The sequence below is a fragment of the Tinamus guttatus genome, unplaced genomic scaffold (assembly GCF_059628265.1).
Source record: "Tinamus guttatus ecotype Peru unplaced genomic scaffold, ASM5962826v1 Tinamus_guttatus_pri_ptg000430l, whole genome shotgun sequence".
Classification (NCBI taxonomy): domain Eukaryota; kingdom Metazoa; phylum Chordata; class Aves; order Tinamiformes; family Tinamidae; genus Tinamus; species Tinamus guttatus.
Window position 1 is genome coordinate 225226 of NW_028288964.1, and position 25049 is coordinate 250274.

At 37.9% G+C, this 25049-nt stretch overlaps 1 protein-coding gene across 2 annotated transcripts; it reads right to left on the reverse strand.

The window, feature by feature from the left end:
- Positions 1 to 856: 856 nt before the first annotated feature.
- Positions 857 to 25049, reverse strand: PITRM1 (pitrilysin metallopeptidase 1). Of its 2 annotated transcripts, XM_088531746.1 has the most exons (27): positions 24976 to 25049; positions 24631 to 24733; positions 23698 to 23804; positions 22634 to 22785; positions 22123 to 22237; positions 21941 to 22037; positions 21339 to 21499; positions 20026 to 20152; positions 19191 to 19279; positions 18615 to 18743; positions 16882 to 16995; positions 16426 to 16522; positions 14993 to 15127; positions 12864 to 13002; positions 11824 to 11940; positions 10232 to 10364; positions 9471 to 9591; positions 8625 to 8701; positions 8150 to 8315; positions 7885 to 7985; positions 6870 to 6990; positions 6357 to 6428; positions 5043 to 5155; positions 4566 to 4691; positions 3295 to 3440; positions 1581 to 1683; positions 857 to 1022 (listed from the first exon to the last, which is right to left on the reverse strand). In XM_088531746.1, exons 1-27 carry the CDS (start codon positions 25020 to 25022, stop codon positions 929 to 931), a joined length of 3102 nt encoding a protein of 1033 aa, XP_088387872.1. In that variant the 5' UTR covers positions 25023 to 25049; the 3' UTR covers positions 857 to 928. The 2 variants fall into 2 exon arrangements, with proteins under 2 accessions (XP_088387872.1, XP_088387873.1); XM_088531747.1 differs by lacking the exons at positions 23698 to 23804; positions 24976 to 25049 and having other exon boundaries at positions 24631 to 24650.

Genomic DNA, 25049 nt, shown 5'->3' on the forward strand with positions numbered 1-25049 from the left:
GTCAGATATTAACACATCATGCAGGAATCTCAGTGCACACCGGGAAAGGAAAATAACCATAGAGGAAGGAGAGCAGGAGGGCAGGTTGTGTTTTGTTACTTCTTCAGATTAAGGGGTAGCAAGTTTGAACCCTCCTTAACCAGAAATGAGGGAGAAAAAATAGATTCAACAGTGTCAGATTCAAAGGGTCAGATTCAAAGGGGAGTAACTTGGTCCTTGCACTGTATTTCATTTGACCCAGCTTCCCCTTTCAAGGGTATTAAAACACCCTGAAGTAGGGAAAGCAGCAGACTAGTTACTAAAATTAGGCTAGGAAATTGGCATAAGGAAACCTTTTGTGTTAACTAACTAGACTGACAAAAAGCTGCAAGACAGCAGCATATTAAAATAATTCATTTAAATGTTTCATAAAGAAAAATACTGATCTTGCACTCCCCTTCATTAGTGACTTGCCCCTTATCCTGTAATCCCCTGCAAACTTGATTTGATGGGAGATATTCTGTCCCACAACTACCTCAAGGAATTCAGTTAGAATTATCATACCAAAAGAATGAATGCCATTCAGTGTAAGATTCATAGTTCTTTACATATCCAATCCAAGAGCAGACACTTTCAAACAAACATTATTTCAAACTCCTGAGTTTCACATATACAAAAATATTTATAGAGCTTCCATTGGTGATTGTAAGAGTGAGTCGTCAGTAAAATAGTAAGATTTCTTTGCCACAACAGGGCAGACTATTCTTGCTTTCCAAGTACTACATGGTTGGAAGAATTTTCAGAGAGTCTTCAAACAGCTTTAAAGGGTTTGCTCAATGTGTTTGACCATGCAAGTTGGACCATACCAGAGTTAAAAGCTACAAAGAAAGTACTTATATAGTCACACTGACTAGGTTGTTTTATAATAGCTTGGATGTTCAGCACCAATTTATCGTTTGACCCATGAGGGATCTTTGGTGATATCAGTATTTTCTGGGCCAAGTACAGCCAGACCACGAGTGCTCTTCCCAGGTGCAAGATACCTGCAAGAAGAAACAAATGAGATGCTAGTGTTCTATGCCTGTTAAAAATAGCCCCAGGGAAAGTGCTGTTTGGTATCTGCTGAATGGGATTATATTTGCTTTTACAGCACACTTTGGATTTGCACTGTTTTCCTCCCAATTGTCACAATGCAACGTATTCCCTTAGCCAGATACTGCAAAATAGCAGAGCTCCTGAGTAGTTCAGGAATCTAAAGAAGCACAAAGTGCTTCTTAGCAGTTCATACTGCCAGGAACAAAGAGTCTAATGCAGTCATCCTTTGATTAAGATTAAAAAAAAAAAAAGACACGTTCTAGTTCATTCAAAAGTAAGACAGTCACCAGCAAATTTAGGATGTAGCAGGGAGTCATGTCTGCTAAAATGCAGTAAACCCAATAATTAACATCTCTATAGGTTACAAAAACAACTAGTGAAAGCATTACATTCTAGTGATTATTCTTAAAAGCCAAGGGAAGAAATAAGGGAAGACAAGTTTTTACAAAGTTTTCTCTTTCAAATTAGAGATGTGTTCACTTTTTTCAAGTATAAAACAGACTTACTTGTTTGATACATCAATCAGCTTATCACTGTTGACAGCAAAAAGCTGTTCCCTATGGGACTGCTTCATTTCATCTGAAATGCCATATAAGAAATGATCCATTCCTTAAAAAAGAAGAAAAAAAAAAAGTATCATTATACAGGGATCACAACAATCAGCTATGTGGATGCCAACCAAGATAGACACGGGGGTTGGAACGAAGGAATACAGACTATAATTAGGCCATTGTTCTGACTTGTCACAAAACATAACTGTGAATCAGGTGACAATGGCTTAGAACTGCATAAGGAAATTAGTTTCTGATGTTTCCTAATTAGGAAAAAAGAATAAATAAAAATCTCACATCTTGAAAAGTGATTTTTTTCAAAAATCTAAACATAAAAATTTAAAGGATTCATTCTAAAGAGTCTTGGTATTTTTCCAACAAAGTCTCAACCAAACTAGGTTATTTTTTTTTCTGTTGTGCTTTAAAACAAGAAACTTTTCAAATATACATTTAGTTGGAATATACATGCAATGCAAAGGTTTTTATCACCTTTTGCTGTATTACATACAGAGATCAGTAAAGAAATATTTAGTGCTTTTGTTGAAATATTTACCTACAATATTTTAACAGTATAATTAAATTGTAAGTCAACCTCCCAGTCCAAGATCAGGACTAAGTTAAAGTTGTTCAGGACCTTACACAGGGCCTAGTGATCAGATTGGAATTGGCATCAAGAGCCAGGTACTGGTCTCTGCAGCAACCTCCAGGTCTCTCCAGTAGCGCCCTTTTCCATGTTTCATTAGTCTTCCCTATTAGGATGTGTACTCAAATAACAAAGAATGGGAGCCATTAAGCTCTCATAAATTGGAACATCCAAGAATGCAAGAATTTACCCATAATAATTTACTCATATGCACCCAAACTGATTAAAATTCTATTTTCAATTTCTTTTGTTGCTCAGATAAAAACCAAAGTTCAGTACAAAGAGGGAGATGAGCTTCACTTTAAAGTTTTTCTGTTTAATAAGCTCGTATTAATACAAGCACACTTTAACAGTATTTTTAACCTTAGGGTTTCTTTATATTTATGGAAAAAAATGTATTCTAAACTTTATAAATTTAATCCAAAGCTTACAATCTAAGAATTGAGTGAGGGAGAAAAAAAAAAGAAAAAAGCAAAAGCAAGGTACGAGCAAACTAAAAAGACGTAAATAATACTAGTCATCACAAACAGGTATTTAAAAAAAATCTCCACTGCAGACATATTTTAATGCTTTAACTTTCACATAAAGGTATACACAAAAGGTTAATGAAAGTTATAGTAAAAATGGATACTTATGCCAGGAAAATAATTGAATCTTTGAATCAGAAGACTCACATTCTTCCTTGTTTACTACAATTTAATGCCCCTTGGAAGCCTAAAATTATTTCTTTAATTTACTCCCATCTTCTAACTATATTTCTCTGACATTGAGCAGCAGCAGGGAATGAATATGGGTTTCCACTTTTTTGATGGGGAAGAATAAAAATTTAGAAAACTACTTTTTGGAAAGTATTTTTGTTTTTGAAATTTCAGTTGTTTGTTAAACCTGCCAAGAAGAGACGGTAGATATGAGCAAAGCAAGAAATTTTCTTCTCTTTAAGCCCAGGCAAGCAAAATATATTCATTCAAAACACATTCTTCCTAGATACGTACATATCCCTGCGCTACCTGGCGGACGGGAACCTACCCTTGTCCGACGGAGCTATTGGTGCATCGACAGCAGCAAATACTGCTAATTTAGCTTCATCGATATCTTGCTGGGTGAATTCTCCAGCCTTGGCCCATTCTACTGCTTTTTCAAATGTTTTCAAGGTGGCTAAAGAATTTGGGTCTCTAAAAAGAAAAAGGGAAAGTAAAAAAAAAAACCCATCATAGTCTTTTAATTCCTTTGCTATTATTCATGTTTCATTCTGAGTTTACTGTGTGCACATGGGGATTAAAAACAAATGAGAAACTTCCTACTGGTTTACAAGGTTTTTTGGTTTTTGTTTTTTTTTTTAGGATAAAGTGTTATAAACTAGGCTTTTTTTTTCCTAATTTTAGATACATAACTGCAGCAAGCAAGTTCAATAGCCTAAATTAGTTCCAAGGTAGGATGAAAAGAACTGGTATTTAAAAGATAGCAAAACAAGGGTAAAACACCCCTGTTTACAATGTGCTATCAATTCACGATAACAACTTAGTAGGGATAATTTCCATTAATATCAACAGCAGTAATATTTAGCATATACCGTATCTTTTTCTGAGTTGCTTTTCCTGCTACACCTCTTTTTGCTCTCTGTAAAACAGGTGCAACAGGTTGACTACTGAAATGCTAACCAGGACAAGTCATACCATGTTAAAGCTTCATAGAGCTGAAAAGCTGCTCAAATTTTAGCCAAGAATTCTGCTGTGTTGGGCTACCTTTTGTCCAGGAAAAGGACTTAAGCCAAAACCTGGAGCATACTATAATCAGCTCTCACTGAAAGTCTTTAGTACTTCCAGTTCAAAGCACCTGAAAGCACTTGCTTTTGTAAAACAGTACTTCTGGAAGTCCACTTTGGAAGACAAGAAAAGAGACCTTTTGTGCTGGGGCCTCTTCTACCCAGGAAGAGGTGAGTGAAGGCAAGTCTTGCAAAAATCAGGTACTGGGCCAGCTTAAAAAAAAAAATAAAAATATCTAATCACAGAGGCACAATGTTTGCCACCAGCAGAGTTAACAGCAGAATTAAACCCCTTCTTGTTTTAAATCCTTAGGAAAGTCTATTCACAAAACTGACATTCCATACCAATTAGTCTTAGCACGATGAGCACTGAATCACCTTTTGTGATTAACCTTCTCTATTTCACTTAACTGTAGCATTCTTCTAAGGTTAAGTAAAAAAACAAAACAAAACACACACACACAAACACATGTATGTGCAGTCAGGGACTGTATGTACATATGGGGTGAACAGGAACCAAGAGAGTTGCTGTTACCTGTAGGAGTAGAAAGTGAAGATGCCGTTGTGGCTCAGCTTCGCTCCGCCACCGTAAGCTCCTCCTTTCTCTCGGATTTCTCTGTGCAGAAATTTAGCCGTCATCAACCGCGCAAGGATTCGAAGGCTGGAAGCACAGAAATATCAAAGTAAAGCTGTTAAATTAAACAGATGGCAGTAACATTCTCCAACTTCCTCTGAAGTTTGCAAAAATCCCCACTCAAAATGCATCCCATCCTGTAACTCACAATAATGACGACAGCATCACTACATTTAACCCGAATAATGTAACATTACTGTAAGACTAGCACCGCTTGGGAACACTTCTCATCTGGGTTTATTTCACCTTCCTCAATAGGATACAGAGGAGCAGCCAGCTAAACTCGCACGCAGCAGCTCGTGCTCAGCCTGTTGGCTTCCTGTCGTGTGCTGCTCTACACGACACACACAGCAGCACCTGCTGACGACTGTTTCCTACCTGGCATAGTCTGCGGCTGTGTAGGGAACTGTCCGAACGCACTCCCCAATATAGTTGACTGGGAAGGGAAGCACAAAGTGGGTCTTCATCTGGCACGGTTTGAAAGTAGGATCCTAGGAAAAAGGTGCATTAGTGCCACAGCTAGAACATTTGATAACTTTGGCTCTTTGAGTACTATGAAGTTATGCCAAACATGCAGGGAACAATGGCTTAAACTGTTGCATGATCAATACTGCAACCTGTGATGTTTAGCATGTGCCAAACATGGGTTATCCTGCATAAATCAAGTATGACAATATAACTGTCTTGGCAAACTAAAGTTCATGGATACTGTACATCAGCTACGTATCCCCATACACCAGCTTCTCAGTTGGGCAGTTCTTGCTATTACCAGACAAAGTTTACTTTGAATGGACTGAGTGTCCATTTCTACACCCACAAAGGTACATGGTCATCATACATGAGACCACTGACTCGGTTTTCAGGTGCTGAAACCAAATTCAGAAACTGAAACCTACAAAAAATACAGAAACTGTTTTACCAACAGCAGCAGCTGTACGAACGTCAGCTCAGTCATCCCCTGCATTATACTCGCTTCCTCCTTATTCTCCCACTTCAGTATTTCCAGTCCTTCTCTTCATTAAGCAGAGCCTTAGACATCTCTAGAATCTTTTGATTCCATCTCAACACTCCCAAGCTCTTTCCCAATTTCAGAGAGAACCTCCCCAGCACCCGCTCCCCACATCCCTGGCTCACTGATCCGAGGACAGCAGAACTGGTCAGCAAACAAAACCTTGGACTGAGCTCCCCCTGTTTTCTTCTCAGTGGGAAGCTCAGGGACACTACACTGGGCTCCTCTCCTGGAGTCAAATACAGTTTTTCCACAGATTTTTATTATCACAGATCATTTCCTGACATATGCCATTAAAATTCAAAATAATGTAAGGAGGAAGGAGAGGAAGGGATGAGCAGAGAATGACACTCTGCAAGTGTAGTTATGGAAGAAACTGGGATAAAAATAAGCAAGCATCACTTACAGGAGACCACATTATGTGTATATTGGTCTGCATGCAAGGATGTGAAGTTAGCTAACTGATCTCCAAACCAGAACTGAGGGGAAGACAACTAAAAGATCATATCAAAGGATGAAGAAGCTCGATGGATTATTTTGAGAAACTATTCAGTGAGGAGGTAGAACTGCCGAGCACATTATGTTTCAGGCAGGCTTCTAAACCCAGGGCTTGCAATAGCTGAGGATGGAGCATTAGTATCAGTGACCACCCCGTAACATCCACATCCCCAAACTATACTTACATTAATTAGTTTCCTTGTAATCTGCAAAGAATTAAGCATTTCGCATCCCACAGGCTTGACATCTGAAGATTTCTACAAGAGACAGAGCCCTTGTGTTAAAACCCAACTTAACTATTCCTGTACAAGTGAGAAGCTGCATTAAGCACTATTTCCCTAAAGTGGTGACCAAAGGGAAAACTCAGCTAACGAAGAAATTACAGCTTTATGCAGCACAGAAAGGCAGAGTTTCCTTTTCCTCAACCGATGCAAAAACAGTCACCTCAAAGCAAGACTCAACAGCTGATCTACAGGGTCCTCACTGTCTATATTACAGGGTAAAAGGAGCCTCTAGGGCAAAACATATAGCACCTTATTATAGAGATGACTATTGCTAATTTGTCTGGATGTCTTTCTATGGATTAGGTGTTTGAATTTAAATGAGTTGGTCTTGATTGCACAGCAATCTTTGCACAACAGTAAGATCAAATTCAACTTTTATTTATCATACTAGTCACAAATGAAGTAATTTCCTACCTCAATCACATGGGGACGGACAGGTTTTCTCTCTTTCTTACTTTTAGTTATGCCCTTTATGAACTTCTCTATTTCTTTAGATGCTTCTGATATCTGTTGAGGTGCAGCATTGACTGAACATCTGTTAAAAAATACATATTGAATTTTTGAATAATTGTAGTGCTTTGGGGCAGAGCAATACTGCCTTCCCCAAAACATACCATTAAAACATCCAACTGTAATAGCTATGAATCTATCTATAAACAAAATTCATCATCCAATATTTGATATGCTGAGAGAGAGAGAGGGGAAAAAAAACAAACTAAAAAAAAGGCACCCTACCACAAGTGGTTTTCTTTTGCTTACTCCAAAATGATTTCAAATCTAAACTTCTGCAGTAACTTCAACCATGCAATCCTGTGCTAAGCAGATAAATCAGCTATGAAAACTCTAAGTGTCTCGTAAATAAACTGTAAGCCCTCTATAACCTGTCTTTGCAGGCAGACCTATCAGGGTTTTGAACAGTACAGATATTTTAATAATTTTATTCATCATTTTATTCTTCACAAAACAATACCTTGTAACTTAGCTTACTTTAGTTCACACTATTTCTGGAGCTAATGTGTCTGATTCTAAAGCACCTTCTTACTTTTTTAATATGCATAAAGCAAACTATTTTCCTCCAGGAGCAAACAAAAAGTCTCATTTAAAGCTGGGGAGAGGGAAGAGGAGAGAAGGCAGAGCATTGACAGAATCTTTTTGTCAAGTCTCGCAGGACATCTTGTGAGCTTTTAGTACCATAGCTACATCTGAAGTTAGGCATAAGTTTCATATACCTGTTAAATAATAATAATAAAACATAGCTACCAACTTCCTAAGCAAGGACAATGTGAATTAATAACATCTAATAGTTGCTCCACAGATCAGTCTCCCACTTTGCAAGAACCCAGGGCTCATGAGCACATTGTGAAATGCCCCTTCATAGGCCAAGGCCTCTCTGACCAAAATACCCCTTTTCTACCTAGCTAGAACATACCTGATATTGTCACTATTTAATAAATACTTCTTAATGCGTGGTAGTTTGCGTAGTACTGGTTTAATATCAGACATTTCTGCTATTCTCTTCATCAATTTCACCTGTGTGCAAATAAAAAGCAGAAAGAAAAAAAAAAAGAAAAAAAAAAGAAAAAAAGAAAAAAAAAAAGAGAGATGAAACCATTGGATAGAATTGGCAAAAATGAGGAGAGTAACTGCAAAGGTGATGTTTTGGGCCTTATTTAGAAGATGTAATTTAATTTTACCTGATCCATCCCATTGAACATTTCTTGGAGTTCTCCAGAAGGTGTGAGGTTTTTGCTGGCTCTAATGGATGCATATAAATGTCCACAATCAGGAATGCCATTTGACAGCTCCTGGGCAGTCTTCCTAACCAGGACTCTAAAATGTTCTTCTTCATCAAATCGGGGGCTGAAAAGGAATGGGAATAGATCCTTTATTACTATTTAACAAATTTCTATTAATTCAGAAAATAACAAGATTCTCCGGGTCTCGTAGAAAAGCACACTAATTCTATAACCAGCTTTAGATTTTCCACTTAAACCACTATATAATCATGCAAAGGTTGCAATATTTAGGTTTAGAGACAGTGAGCTAGTCAAAGATGCAATTATAGATGAAAATCTTCATAGGAGGATCTCTAAGAAGGTGAATGGTTGAGGGAGAAGGAAAAACAGTCCCAAAACGTTCACAAAATGGAAGAAAGCTGATGTACTCTACTTGTTAAATATTTCACTCCATAAATGCATCATTTCTGGCAGATTCCTGTCCAAGCACAGAGATGAAAAGAGCACACCCTAGAGGAAAACCAAAACAAACACTGATAAGACGACCAAAGCAATGGCCTGAGAAACACACAATAACTTGCAATGAAAGTGCTATATGGTGCCAACCTAATGCTTCACATCACAAAACCACTTTAATGCAGGCTGTGCTACTAAAACCAGAGCAGACAAAATGTAGCTGAGTATCACACAGACCAAGCCTGCTAATCGCTCCTTCCCAAGTATTAGTATCATCCCAGGAACACGAGTCCCCTTAATCCAATTCCAGGTTCCACAGGGAACAAACCACAGCAGTAGCAGACCCCAGTAAGCTAGGAAAAAAGTCTCAGAGCGATTACTAGAACTGTTCTGCCCAATGCTGGGATCTAAGTCTTGAAAACACAGAAAGTTTCTGAACTGCATTAACAGTGACAACACTTGCCTTTGATATCAATCTCCCCAGGTATAATGCTACACAGTTCTGCCTCTTTTTTAGCCTTTTTTTTTTTTTTTTTTTTTTTTTTTTTTTTTTTGCAGTTCTTAAAAAAGGGGTAACAGATGCTTGTAAAACACTGACTTAAAACAGATCATTTTGTGAATCACTCCCTTTAAAATCTAATACTAACTACTGTAATTCTCTAATCTATATTTTCCAGGAGAAGGAAAAAAAAAAAAAAAAAAAAGATCATAGCTTTAAATTTTCAGTTCCCCTTATCTAACCCTCTACCTGGAAGCCGTGACTGACCCTTAACTACAGAGCTGTTGCTGCAGTGCAACAGCATGAATTTTATGATTAATTTACCTGTTCATACACATCCAGGTGTGAATCATCTGGAATGATATGTGGGCTGACAGACATCCCACCAGTTTTTAGCTCAATTTTCTGGGCTTGTTCCCTGTAACCAAGGGCTCCGCATCCCATCCTGGAAAAAATAATTAGAGCTTTATTTTCATTGTATGGCAAACCTGAGACCTATACACTATTCACAAAGGAGGCTGCACAGGTCAGTATTAACAACTAAACTTGGCACATTTTCAAGAAAATATAATACTTCAAAACTTACAAAAAGGAAAAAGTCAGGAAATATACAAAGTTATTCAACTAACATTCACCATACCAATTGAAATGGCTATTATCACCACCAGAAATAACAGATTCATTTTATTCCTGGTCCCCTGTGATGGGAGAGGCATTTCTGTTTCTGTGATGAAATCCAACCTGAAACAAATTCAGGTCAAAAACCTGAATTTTCGCTACGTCATTTCTCACTCAGACCAATTTCTCAATCTATTTGGGGAATATGTTTCAACCCAGAGGAACAAGACAGTGTGGAGAGTGAAGGAGATAGTGGAAGGCATTGGGCAGCTGAAGCAGGTGAGGAGGAAAACATTGTTTTATCAGATCTGCAGGTACTGAGGCCTCAGCAATCCCTTTCTGTAATGAAAAGAGTTGCTAAAGTCATTATAAGCAACAGTCCAACTAAAAATATTCTCCCTCAATATTATTTCAGAAAGCTGTATTACATCCTGCTGCTGTGGCTTCTAGCAAAGTAAACCACTCACTTTGTGATGACATTGCAGAAAAGCGGCACATATGGTTTGAGCTCCTCTGGAAGCGTGTTCAAGCTGGAAACAGCTCTGAAATACACCACGCCGTTGGTTGGCTGAGCACAGTACTGCACGGGAACCTCATCGGCTACAAAGGAAAATTAAGATATAAAAAAGCAGAAGAACAAAGAAAAGAAGAAGCAACAGAACAAACAAGGAACAGATCTTTATATCAGAGATTTTTGCTGGCATTTTAATGCCACTTCATGATTAAACTTCGGATATTGTGCTCAGTGCTAGATTGAAGGTGGGTTTTTTTTTGTTGTTTTTTTTTGTTTTTGACCATTCTAAAATAATGGATAACTGGGCAGTTTAAAGAGAAAATTCTGTTAATTGTTGACATGATGCTTACTTTCAAAAGGTAATATTCAAATAATGAAATGGTAATTTGTTTTTGAACAACTGAAAAAAGTTTGTCTTTTTTCTCCTTCATCTCGAAGTTAAGAAGAGAGGATTCCTGCACTGTACATCTTTGTTCTCACACAGGCTATTACAATATTCAGAGAAACAAGTAATTTTAGCACCAGTATTTGAGATTTGCTAGTGACTCCTCCAGAAAAATACCTGGTGTCTTAGCTATCTTAAAGCATATTATCTTAAAGTGTCTTTCAGCTATTGGTCAAGAAGGGATAATTTCTCTAAAATTATGACGGATGCCAATTTATTTTTCCCAGGTCCCATACATCATATTCTGTTAAATACACAGGGATGTTGAGGCCAGCAACAGCTCCCTGCACAAGCCATCAAGGGTGCTGCACCCTGCCTAAAGATTAAGTCTTTGGAAGAAGGGGAGATTGCTCAAGAGCAACAGCTCACACCACCCCACGGACGGCAGGGCAGGGCAGGGCAGGGAGGGAGAAAGCCAGTGACTCTGAGCCCCAGGAGGGCTGCCAGGAGGCTCCATGAAGGCCACTGGTCTGTGGCCCTGAACAGCCTCTCGTCACCCCTCAGAGGCTGCAGCAAGAAGTGGCCACGGGACCACAGCGCACCCCACACTGCAGAGGTGGTGGACGAGAGGAAAAGGACCATCCTAGAGGTCAACAAGCTGCGCAGGCTTTCACTTCTGGATCTCTTTAATCTTGTCCAAAGGATTCTAGAGGCGTTTAAAATATTATTCTATTCCAGTTTATAATTCTGGAGGCTAATAAAAGACAGCTTTAGAAACTGGAAGCTACTCTGTCAAAGACAAGACAACTTTGAGACCAAGAATGAGAGTTAGGTGGTCAGGGCTTCCAGTTCACAAACAGTATGGTCATGGTTTCATTCTGGATATCGTATTTAGCTTGTCAGAGCACCCTCAACTTGAGCAAATACACAAATACAATCAGCACTGGCCAAAATTACTGCCAAGTCCTTAATTAAAGTTTTGCTTTCCCATAGACTCTTTCCTTCACTGTTTACTGTTCTGCCTCACTGTGTGATTATTCACCATTTAGCACGTACATACACTACCCTACAGTCTCCTAAAATGAACAAAACCTGGACAAATTGATAACAATCCAACAGCGCTGGTTTTCCCTTCAGCAAAAAACACTGATAATACCAACCTGCAAGTGTTGTCTCCAGGACAGTGAAGGGGATTTTGGGCTCAATGTCAGACACTTTTAAAGCCGGGAGACAAGAGGCATCCTCAGGCTTGTTTTGAAGAGCAATTAATTCCAAACCTAATAAGGAAAGCACAGTATTTGTACATATTTAGCTTTTACTGAAAAAGTTGTCAAAACCTACTGAGGCAGCACAGATCCTCATCACAGTAAAATACAATTTAGACCTTGAAGAAATGGTATCTGCCAGCCTGACATTACCCAGATATGTGGACAGCATACAGAAACCACAGAACTATCAGGTAAGAAGCCTCCTTTCATGAGGCTTACTCAAACACTCTCAGTATCCTGCTGCAGCTAAATCTTTTGTTTATACTTCTGTCTCTGACTGATTCTGACTAAGAACTCTCAAACTCTTCTTCATAAGTAGAAAACTTTACCTGAACATTTCCCCTCCCCAGTACATTAGCCCTTCAGTACATTAGCCCTACTTCTCTATAAGTATTTCTGTAAATACTTAAATTGCAGCCTTCCTGCAACTAAAACACTATTTTCTCAAACTGATTTGACTGATCGCAGTTTCCAAGTTTAAGATTAAGCTTATATTTATAAAACATAAGCTATGAAGCAGCATAGATCAAACTTTCTCATATGATCAAAAATAAACAGCTTTTTGGCAGATGGTGTCCATCTTGCACTTAGCAAGGGGGGGAAGAATAAGCGGAGTGAGGGAAGAACAAGTGGAGTATTTTTAAACAGTTTTCCTTCCGCCCTACTGGAAGCTTTGATCATTCCATTTTTCAAGTGTTTAAACTAATGGAATGCACCAGTTATATTTTAGTGTGAATACTAGACTGCATAACTCCCCAATATGTACGCACAATTTTTTTTAAAAGTAAACATCCCTTTTAGAAAAAATGTTGGAAAATGGCTGATATATGAAAGAATATAAAACATTCTCTGATTACCAGCTATACTGATGGCTGAAATTTTAAATAGTTACCCAAATAAAAATAATTAAAAAAAAATTAAAAGATGTTAACCTTTTTCAAAGATTTGTTTTTTATCTTCTCCAGAAAGAACACTGATCTTCTGATTCAGTTTTTCTGCTTCCATTCTTGCTTGTTTGTCATGGTAGTCTTCCTCTGGACTCATTGACAGAGTCAATCTGTGTGGATTACCCTACAGACATATATCCCAAAACAAAACATTATTAATTTTGAGAGTTACTTCCTCCTCCTTCTCCTGTGATTATTGCTTCATCAGGTAGATATCAACAGCCCATGCACTTACCTTACATATTATCAAATTAATTTAAAACAGAACAGCCTTTTGCCAGCGTAGGGGAAGGAGGCAGCTAGCCACAAGAACAAGCACAAACAGCCCTCAGTGAGATTTCAGTAGAGTCTGAATCCCTTCACAGAGCACAGTACTCATTAGTTTAATTAAATCAAAGTTAAACGATTGCGTATAAGGCTGCAGAGCAGCAAGTCAGAAGTTATATCTGGATAATGCTCTAAGATGGGGAATATGGTAAATGCAGGAGGGTTTCATTAAACAACTCTCTCGACCTGCCCAAGCTTGAGTGCACAGAGACAGAGATCCCAGATGATGCAAAGTGTGCATGCCTTATCCTGCTCAAACTCTTTACACTGGTTTTGCTGCCAGAGAACTCCATGCATTATGCAAGTGCCACGACGGCTGTTAAGTTTCTCTTTGGCTTATACTGTACCATGCACTTTCGATCACTAAATTACTCAAGCAGCTTCCATTTTTTATAATTCTGGCAGGCTAAAGACAGCCACAGTTGCCCATTTCAAAGTAGACATCAAAAATAGTTTCAGCAACATCTGTCAGAGAGACTGCCTGTAATTTGGGACCATAAAATTGGATTTCCTATTTTAGAGAATTTCTCCCCCTTGTGGTCATACTGAACGACTACAAAGAGACAGCTGAGTACAGAGTCAAAGAGTGAAACGCACAAAAAGCAAAGCATAGTTGAATAGACAGAGCAAACAGCTTTCCCTCCCTTATTTCTAGCCTTTCTGCTTTATTAACCTTTAGGCACAACACACAACAACACAATTAACACAATTTTCTGATTAAAAAAAACAATTATTCTTATCACTTTCTATTCTGATTTATAGTTTTGTCTTAACCGCTTCAGCAGAGCTACATTGTTAAGGACATTCTCAAAAACACTGTATTATATTTCCTCATCACAAAAGCCAAAAGCGTAATAGCTCTCTATTACTTTCAGACACTAATAATACCTTCAAGAAAGTTCAGCTGATGTTGGAGTCTCCTGCTATCTTTATGAACCAGCATTTACCCATTATTAAATCAGGTTCATAGTCACTGGCAGTCAGCTCTTCAAAACAACATTAACAATTCAATAAAAAAGAAAAAACAAACAAAAATCACTACTGCACTGCTATTACTGGATGCTACTTTTTTCCAGCATTAGCTAGTAGAGGGCTTCAGAACTATTCAGTGTCATAACACCTGAAATGTTCACAAGACTTCAAACAATCCCTTCAAGTGGGAGAGAAAACCAAAAGAAACAGAAAGCAATAAGCATTGGTGGCAAAATTAAGACATCAATTAAGTGAGCAAGTAAAGCACCAGGGCAGTCTCACTGATAACCAATTTTTTCTTGAAGGATAAGAGATACATCTTGCTATGTCTACACTACAGAACATATAACTAAGTCCATAATTCTCTGGCCTTGTCTCTACCATCACGTTAGGAAAATGTAATCAGCCATCTCTCTCTCTACTTTCCAATTTCCACAAAAACAAAACCCAAGTAGGAAGTTCAAGGAGTTGTCACACACACACACAGGTCCCTTGTTCCAGGGAATGAAGGGATGGGAGCTGCAGGCACCATCCCCACAGCTTCTGTTACCTGAGCAAATACTCTCGCCCTAGCCATAGCATCAAGTACGTTCAGGAGAACATCAGCAGTTTATCAACACTCTGCACTTCCAAGTGTTTAACTACATGATTCTTCCAGTTTTGAAAAGTTTTCACTTCAGCCATTTAAAATTAGCACATTCAATTCAAAAGTGTTGCCGTCACATATATAATACATGTACTTGAACTGAATTTTAAATACAAAACTGATGTAAAAATTAATATGACAGATATTTTTCAGTAAATTTTCTTCCTACCTTAAAATAAGTTTCAACTTTTTCCTGAAGAAATCTGGGATTCTCTTTGAGGCACTGCCTGAACCGGGAGACTTTGTCTGCAATCTTCAGAAGCTCCACTGGATCCCCATCTTGATTCCAACAGGAAGCTATGTACTGGATGGGTAAGAATAAGCAGGTAAGCAGGACTATATCTATGTATAAAACTAGCAACGACTGTGGTTCAAAACCACCTTATTATTTATAGTTTAATGGAAGCCAAACAGGTAACACCTAACGAGTAACTCACTGTTTTTTTCATTTTTGTGTAGGTGTTTGTGTGTGAAATCTACTGTAAAATTATTTCTTTCCTGTGTTTAAAATAAATCCCTTCACAAATCCAATAAAGGAAGAAAGGAACAAGAGACAGAAACAAAGCAGTAGAGCAGTATATTCTACCCATTTACATTATTCTGACAGTCAGTTGAAGTGATTTATAATGAGGAAGCTTAAGCACACAATATAGAAAGAAAACAGAAAAAAATAATACCAAGATATTTGAAAGAAATAATACCAAGATATTTGAAAGAAATAGCCCTTGGAAGCATACAGAAAACAAATGTCTGAAAAGTGCCAAAACCCACCTTTTCTCATATCTTCAATTACAAGTAGGTATCATAAACCTATCAAGCTTCTTCAGTATGATTATTTTTCTGAAAATGGTATATTTTAAAGAACTCTATTTTCTTGGAATATGTGCAATTTAATTCTCTTGAAATTAAGATAGTCATTCCCTATTTGAGGCTTTTACTGTGTCACAATAGCATCTCAGTACTGATTCTCACTAAGCTCTACGCAAAAGAAAAAAAAAAATAAGTACTGGAAGAAAAGAGGAAGCTCTGGTGTAAGAAGGGAGATTTAGTTGTTTCTAACAGTTATACAGAAAAACATTAAGCAAGTTCTCATAAATTATGATTCTAGAACATAACTTCTATTGTTTTAATTATTTTGGAAACAAATAGAAACCTACAAAGAAAACCTGATTAATTACTGAATTCTCCTATGTGAATTTTAAATAACTAAACCACACCGAGCAAAGTCCTCCAAGTGATGAGGCTAGCAAAGCACTAGAATACAGCACGGGAATTGGAGAGATCTTCACCCTGATCAAAACATACAACTCCAGGAGCCAATACAGAATTCCTCCCTCACAAAGCGAGCAGTTCTACCAGAATCAAAACTACTATTCAGAGAAAAGTAAACAGCTCATTGCTTGATACTAAGTCATTACAGTGCAAAATGCAGCCATATTCAGAAGGCTACTGAAAACAAGGAAAAAAAAATACATGGAAAAAAAACAAAGGAAAAGCACTTCAGTGAAAAAATTAAGTGTGAGGAGTCTACAAAATTATATTTTGGGAAGATGCGGGAAACGACCTGCACCACCACGTACATCCACACACATGTAGACTTACAGATGTCAGGGCAAGCCCAAAACTTGTAGACTGATGCTTCAGCTGGATTTCAATTTTGTGAAGCAGAGCTTCAATTCTGTCTTCTTCAAATCCTTTCCTATGGAAAGTGGTTAGAAGGAAATCATATCCATTAGCACTAACCACTCTGGGAAAGCTATGAAAATGAACTACAACATAGATAAAGCGAGTAAAAGAACATAACATTTTCCACAAAGATTTAAAATTGATATAAGCTTATTATGCTGTGTCATTTAGCAAAACAGCACTAATATTAAATGCCTGAATGATATGCTGATGAGTAAGTTACAACGGAGCAAGTAGCAGTTTATTTTTCTGTAGTAGTTTTATTGTTCAGTACTCTTAAAACTACTTCTTTGATGCAGTTCATTTATAAAACTAAGTTCTTAAGGTAGGAAGGAAAAGCTATAATATTCTTAAAATGCTAAGATTACTCACGCAATAACTTCATCAACTGTTCTAGCAACAATCTGTTTCACAGTATCAATATCTCTCTCGGCAATACCCTGCAGACCCACACTGAAATAAGCTTCTCTTGTTGACCCATTAAACCTAGAACAAAACATACTCAGCTCAGTGACAAGTATTAGGACTTAAGCATGAAGCCATGCAGAAAGCAAGAATCATGGAATCATAGAATGCTTAAGCTTGGAAAGGACCTCAAAAAAAAAAAAAAAAAAAAAAAGAGGCAGAAAAGGAAAAAAGGAAATCAAACCACTAGCTCCACATACATACACACAGGATTTTAAAAGCTATTCAGGACAAAAATAACTGCCAGAGAGGCAAGAAATAGCATTTAATTTCTTTTTCTGTTCAGTTTCAGTTGTAGTGGCACACTAAAGAAAGCATATGGTAGAGCTAGTATCAGAAAAGAAATACAGTATCAAAACTATGACTTTTGTTCATTTTTTCAATCCATCATAAGTATTTTCAGGTTAAAAAAAAAGAAAAAGCATTTTCTATTAAGATGAAAACTTAAGGCAGCTTGCAATTTTGGCTGTAAAGTCAAACACATACATTCTGCTTATCTGCTTATGCTTGTGAGCGAACAATACTTCAAATAATTTCATTTACACCAAGACTGCTGCCTTTGTAAAGCAAGTGATGAAAGTAAAATGTTGTCTGTTGCAGTTTCAGTCAATATTAGATTAAAAAAAAAAAAAAAAAAAGTAAAATCATGAAAATCTAACCTGTTAGGCATAGCAAACTGTAAGAACGTTTTATAGACAAATTCACACTTGCAGAAATAAGAAATGGGAGTTCAAATTGAAGGGAACAAAGTGAAAAGCAATAGGTGTTCCCCATCTCTTAACACCCACCACGCCCTCTCTAAAGACAATAGAAGGAATTCAGTGGCACACTCAGGTGGAAGAGACTTGCGTACTGATTCCTGGACTCAGCTATTCTTCTAGGTTTTATTTGTCAGCATAGTGACTAAGGCAGTCCAAATTCCACAGTGCTCTGTTTCAGCACCAGATTAATACAGTTACAATAGAAAGGGCTTAGCTAATGAATAAATACATAGGATAAAAAGACACAGACACTGAATCACTCCTGTGTCTAAACACAGGTATCTAGTACCAGGTCCTGTGATACTCAAAATATGCCACTGAGCTCACAGGAGACCCATGTCTTCACACACTGACAGTTCAAGACAGGCAGAGAACTGGCTTTAGGGCATTCAAATGGTGCTAGACACGTATGTTTAAGTATCCCACATGAACATGAGCCAGTCAGTGGAGACCCAGGCCTGATTTTTGTCATCCTAAAGTCTAAATCAGTCTAAAGAATCATGCTCTAAAAATGCTTCTTTCTGCTGACAGTGAGGGAAAACTATGATGATTTCTGTGATGAGCAGCAATAGCACTTACCATACAGGTGCCTGTAACTAGGTGAAAAGAATCCCACTCAAGTCTTAATCTACCACTTAATCTAACCAAAACCAGCTTCTATCACATATTTTGACCATCAAAAAGATGCATTTCAAGATGCTTTATAGTTCATCAGTACAAACTCTGATGAACAAAATTTTAAGATTATGAATCTTTCAGCATTAGCTGCTTATATAATAGATGGCTTTTCCTAACCCGTTATTGGTTTCTAATTTTTCTAAATTAAACTTTAGCAATATTGCTTAATATACTTGATGGAGTATACATTGTAACACTTACCCAACATCAGGAGAAAAGTCTGTACCAACACCAGACTCAATCAAGGCTTTATAGAAGGGAGAATTAGGCCCCTCAACCAACAGGGAAGACAAGAGGCTTAGTGTGAAGGTCTCAAAAGTATCTGTAATACTGAAGAAAAATTAATAGGTCTTTATCACTTCTTTTCAGAAGAATGTGTAAAGTTATGCATATTGCCACCAAACTCTGGGAACTAAGGGACTTCTTGGTCATTAAAACCAGCAGTAAAAGTCTGCAAGTCAAATTAGGCTCTCAGTGTATATCGCGTTACTACAATCATACAGAAGAGGTGCACAAGGCAGCCGACATTCCCAAAAGCCCATCCAGTCTATCCACTTTTCCTTACTTCTGTTTGCTAAAGGAGGCAGGAAAATTTTCCATTAGTATTTATATTTTCGTTTAATATATGGAGGACTTTTGTATTTATCCCATGGCATTATTCAACTTAAAACAATGTTTATAAAAAATGATTTAATGTAAAAAAATAAAACAAATAAACAAACAAAACACCACCGTGCCTGAAGTTTTAACATTAATACAACATTTTGATAGACTTACTCTGTCAACAGGTAGCTGACACTGACAGTTGTCTGCTTGGAAGGATCTGCAGCAAATGAGTCTAAACCACATTTTATAGAATGTTCTCTCTGCAATGTGTAATTTACACATATGTTATAGACCAAACTCAAAACAGAAGATACAAATAGCAAAAAAAAAAAAAATAAAATAAAATTATAACATCTTCCTTCCAAAGATTTCCAAGACATTTACAGACACTTATATGTAAAAATCAATATTCACGACTAAATTCAAAACAAACATGTTTGCTTAGTATCTCTTGATAAGATAACTGGCATTACCATTTTTTACAAGAGAATTAGTAAAGTCTGCCTTAATTCATATTCAGAAACTTAAGATTATGGACAAGCCACAACATGGACAAGCCAAACACCACCACCACAAAAACAGAACCTGAAAAAGTATTTTGATACCGAAGTCTGAAAGTTTACATACATTTCCTGACATTAAATAAACTGGTATCTCCCAATTATCAATATTTATATTAGTACTGCTAGATTCTTAACAACAACCCTTCAAGTCCCACAGCATTTGGAGAAATGAAAATTCTAAAAAGAGAGAGCAACTACATACAAACATTATAATCATAAAACTCAAAATAGAGTGTTCCCCACCCTGCCTCTTACACATCCCACCCACCATTAACCCTACTCCCAACCTCCTCCTTATTCCCCCAAAAAAGCATCAGGTAATTCTCACACAAACACAAATCTAAAACAAAATAACCTCAGCAGGCTGGAATAAAGTATTAGAACCTAGTTACTGAAATCACAAGATTGAATATGCACTAATATTCTTTATTTCTTTTACTTACAGGATTTTCCCAGAGTTTCTGTTTGGGGATATCAGTATTTGATTCAATTCTTTGAAATTTTACCAGTGCTTCCTCATGAATTTGTTTCAAGTGTTGCTCCAGCGGAAAATTACCATAAGTGAAAAACCTACATTTTAAATGAAAGTTGGAGATTAAGTTTTAGATCTTGACTTTTCATATTCTGAGCTTTAGATTTTAGCTACATTTCTATTTTGAATATCACATCATTTCCACTGATTTGGTTACTTCTAGAAGTGAACATGTTTCGTAAACCCCTAGATTGAAGACCCGCTACAGTTTCCACGCACAAAAATCTGCAGAAATATTTAAGCAGTATCTGTAAAAAAATTCCTTGTCATCTCCTGTTTTATGCTTTGAAATAAACAATACAAAACCTATACTTGAAGTCAGAATCCCAGGCAATAAGATTTTTTTATGATCCTCATATGTAATATAGGCAACGCGGCAAGTCATATCCCAACTCATCTATTAAACAGAACTAAGTTTTGCAGGTAAGTCCACCAAAATAGACATCTATACCTACTAAGAACATTGCTGATTTCCAGTGTATTAAAAAGGAACGCAAGGCAACTCAAGGTAAATGATATCCCTTGATTAAAGTCTAAGCTTGAATATGTTTGAATACTTTGGATGACAAGAGAAAGGATGCTGAAGTCACCATCATGACAAAAACTTATTTTTCATCAAAGAGCTAAGCAGATTGACCACAAAATTAGTACAGCAGAAACAACAATACTGTATATTTCCCTTTATATCACTTTTGAATTTGACTTAAAGACCTTATTAGTACTAACAAGGCTAGTATTTGAGTAACATGAATATCCATTACAGCAATGTGTTACTAAGGAGTGACTTTGGATCCAATAACTTTTACCCTTTGGAGGTAATCTGGACTAACTTGAAGGAAGGCAGGAACCCCCCCTGACTCATTTGCACTACTTTCACCATATTTTCCTCATGCTACAGGTAAGCATTTAAATGTTTTATTTTTCTCAGCCATGTGAGTAGTGAACGATCTGCAAATAAATAGGGGAAAAAGGCATCAAAAATCCTCATATCCTTATAATTAAGCAGGTACATGTACTTTTGAAACTCTCTTTTAGCAGCTCCCGTCTCCAAGTTCACCCTGTATTTCTCTCCCTAAAACAGTTTTCCTGATTTGGTAGTGTAAGACATCTACATTGCTAGCCACATATATGGAAATACTGTAAATAACTCCATTTCTCCAGCAGAAATATGAATGCCATGGCTACTTGTTATACACCCTATGAGTTTAGTCAGATTTCAGATACCTGGAATTGCTTGGATGATAATGTGTGGCATGGAAATGTTTAAGCTGTTCCCATGTAAGATCAGGAATACTTAATGGATCCCCACCAGATATTACACCGTAAGTATGATCAGGAAGGAGTTTATTCTGCAGGTGCTGTGCAAATAGCCTCTCATTATCTGTCTTAAGAAAAAACATCATGTTTCAGTAAAACTGACAAAAACATTTTAAAAATTAAAAAAAGTACTCAACAGCAACACCACAGAATTCCATTGTATACAAGAACTCTGCTTTCAATAAGCATTTTCTTCTGTAGTCCCTACCTACTTTTATACGATTAGTTATGTTATCACATCAATTTTCAAGAATATCCGTTTTCAAGAAAAGTCCCTTAAATCCAATACAATCCCTTAAAAAGCCCTTCTTTCAGATGGAAACAAACTTTCCAGCAGGCAAACACGAAGAGTAACTGTGTAACAACTCACTAACTTTACTGAGAACTTAAATTTCACAAAGGAAGAACATAAATCTCTGGTGCAATAATGCCATTGTGAATCTGAAACTTAGACAACTTCAATTATCCACATCATATAAAACCTTAAAATAAAAATCCACAAAACTTACAAATGCTCCTTTCATTTCATTAAAAACAACTCCTTTGAAGACTAGAGGCGTCTCAGGATCAGTTGGGTTCTCATGTTCTAACCTCCAGCCTTCTTGCCTGGGAAAATTAGCAACAGGAAGTTCTTTTTGGAGAAGGAAGATTTATTTTTTTCATTTAAAATTTGCACATGCACACATCTTACCAGAAATCTAGTTGTCGCAAACATGGAAAGAAAGCTGCATCCAAGTACACTGAAAGGAGATTCTGAAAATCCTTGGGATTTTGTGTTGAAAACGGATAGAGGGTGTAGTCACTAGCTGTGTACAAATGAACGTAAAATAGCTAAGAATTTTAAAAGGCAATATTTACTTTATTTATACAAGTAACTGAAAGAAAAGAAACTTACTAATTGACATATATTTTTGTGAGAAATACATATTTGGCAAAAAAAAGTTTTTATGATAAAATAATTGCACTGTTAAAATTCTGTGTAAATAATTAAATTTCTTATTGTATACTGTGATGATCTGACCCTATGAGAATTCTAGTCTGTAAGTGCCAAAAAAGCATGTATATTTGGTTAGCATTTTAATCTGAGTAACAACATTCATACTTCATAGATATCTACAGAGGAAATCAAGGAGATTCAATAGCAAGCTTTATTGCAATAAAGTCTCGTGCATTTTAAGTTGTATTATTTGCTTTGTACTCACCTGTGAATGCATTCATAAAAGTGGACAGGGATCTGTTTAACATTTTAAAGAACGGATCTCTGCAAGGGTATTTTTGAGAACCACACAACACAGTGTGTTCAAGGATATGTGGGACGCCAGTGCTGTCCATTGGAGTAGTACGGAACTGCACACTGCAAGACAGACAGCAGAGAAAGCAACACACTTATTTGGGGCCAGAGGAGAAGCCACTTGCTATATGCAGCTCAGCTTTATAGGAAGAAAATGACAATTCAGTAACTGAAAAGATACAGCAAGAAGCAGTTAACAAGTTTATAAGAGTAAATATTGAGTATTCAGCCATCTCTAATAGAAGAACTCTTTCTGGAGAGGATATAGAACTTTTCAGTGCATAAGTAAACCCTAGCATCAGATATGGCTCAGCAGACAACTTGTGCAAATAAAGGGACTAATACAACTGCAATAACAGTCAGCATCTGCACTCTAGCTCTTACAGGGTAACAGAATCTTTTCCCCCACTATTCAGTTCATTAACATGACAGGGAGGGAAACACAGATTTTTCTTGCGTAGCAAAAAAAAGGTTGAGAAGTTTACACGGATGTGCTTTACATTTTGCAGCTATAAGAAAGTCTAGTTCTAGCCCCACCAATACAGCAGAGGCAAAGATACCTAAAAGGAAGTTATGGATGGAGATAAGCTCTTTGCATGAACACACATGCTTGAAGGACAGGAGACAATGGTCATAAATTGGAACAAGAGAGATCTCTAACTTGTCATCAAGGAAAAAACAAATCGCCACACAGTCAGTCAGGAATTGGGAACAGGTTGTCCAGAAGTGTTGTAGAATCTCTGTCTTTGGAAGTTTCCAAGGGCTAACTGAGTAAGTCTCTAAGCAATCCCATTCAAACACAGTGCTGACCTTGATAGGAGTAGCAATTTGAACAAGAGGCCTCATGAAGCCTCTCCCAACCTGCAAGTTCTGCTTAGCAAGGAGTTGGTCTTTGAGAACAGAGACAAATCCCCTTACGATTACAGTTTAGAAACCATAAGTTTATGCCAAGATGGACACACATTAACGTTTTACCTGAAGAGATTATTGGAGTCTTCTCGAGCCACATGTAAATATCTGGCCCCTGTATTATCATGGCTAAGCTTCACTGCAGTCAGGAATAGCTCAGGAACAGCTGTCACCTGCATTGGAAGAAAACATTTGTATTACAAGTTGACTGCTACTGCTGCTAGGTCACATAAACTAGGAATGATATGACAATAATCAGTTTGCCTTTCCTATACAAAGCGAGACCATACTAAATACATTCTTCATTCCTATGTTTTGTGCAAACAGAACATTGTGTGCAAGCAAAAAATAAATAACAGTTAAAATATAGAGAGACTATAACCAGAAAACTGCACTGTTTTGTTACAGATAAGGAGACCAAAAAGACTTATCTCACATTCAAAGAGAAGTATCATCATTCAAATTCAAGTACCAGCAGTTAGGGCAACAGAAAAGAAAACAAACAAACAAACAAAAGGCTTGGAACCCAGTACTGTCACTAGCAATCATTTTTGCAAGTTTCCTGAGCTCTCTGCTTTTGTTTTCTTTCATTTAGAAAAGAAATTCCACATGTAATTCTCACTGGAAGTTCTCAACCAACTTTATAAAAGCAGAAAACAGCACATGGTTCAACTATCTGTGTGTGTTTTTCAGAAGACTGAACTGAACACTCACATCTACGGCAGATGCACCAGCTCCTCTGGTGTGTCATTTATTCTGGAAGAATTAATACCCTTTCACAGTTGCATTCATGTTCCTAGATGGAGGAACTACAAACTGCTTGCTTGAAGAAGAATAACAGCAACCAGCTGCTGTATCGTCTTTAACTGACCATCTGCAACATCTGTGTAAATATTTACACACCGGGTAGGCTTCCACTTTCCTGCACAAACTTTCCCACCGAGGCAAGTTGTGTCCTACCTGCACACGTGAGCGGAGGTGCGCGAAGCCCCTGCCTACCTGCTGGACGGTGAATCCGTGGATCTGCTCCCCTTCCCTGTAGCGCAGCGCTCGCTCGTTAGCGGCCCCGCTCCTCCAGCGCCGAGACTTCTGCTTCAGGGACCTGGAATCACATTTTTTTCCTCAGATCTTCCTAACGCCCTTCCTGCCCGCCCCAGCACCAGAGAGAGACGCGAGCGCTCGGGCCCGCTTCCCGCCCGGGCCGGGGGCACCCCCGCAGCGGGGCTCCTGCCGGGCCCGGCCGCGGGGCCGAGCGGGCGCCGCCGCCGGGGAGTGACGCGAGCGGCGCCGCGGAAGGTCCTGGAGGGAACCGAGGAGCCCTAGCCCCGCCGCCCCGCTCCTCACCGGCCGAGGCTCAGCAGCTGCCCCGCTGCCCGGTAGCGGCTCCACATGGCTCAGCGCCTCCGCGGGGCACGGGG

Bases quoted from the DNA above. Each gene is read 5' to 3' on its own strand.
- PITRM1 (XM_088531746.1), bottom strand. From the start codon at position 25,022: ATGTGGAGCCGCTACCGGGCAGCGGGGCAGCTGCTGAGCCTCGGCCG. The intron at 21,500-21,940 runs GTAAGTTTTGTG...TTTTTTCTTAAG, and splicing joins ATGAAATGAAAGGAGCATTT to ACAGATAATGAGAGGCTATT. The intron at 15,128-16,425 runs GTAAGTCTACAT...TTACCCATCCAG, and splicing joins TTGGGCTTGCCCTGACATCT to TACATAGCTTCCTGTTGGAA.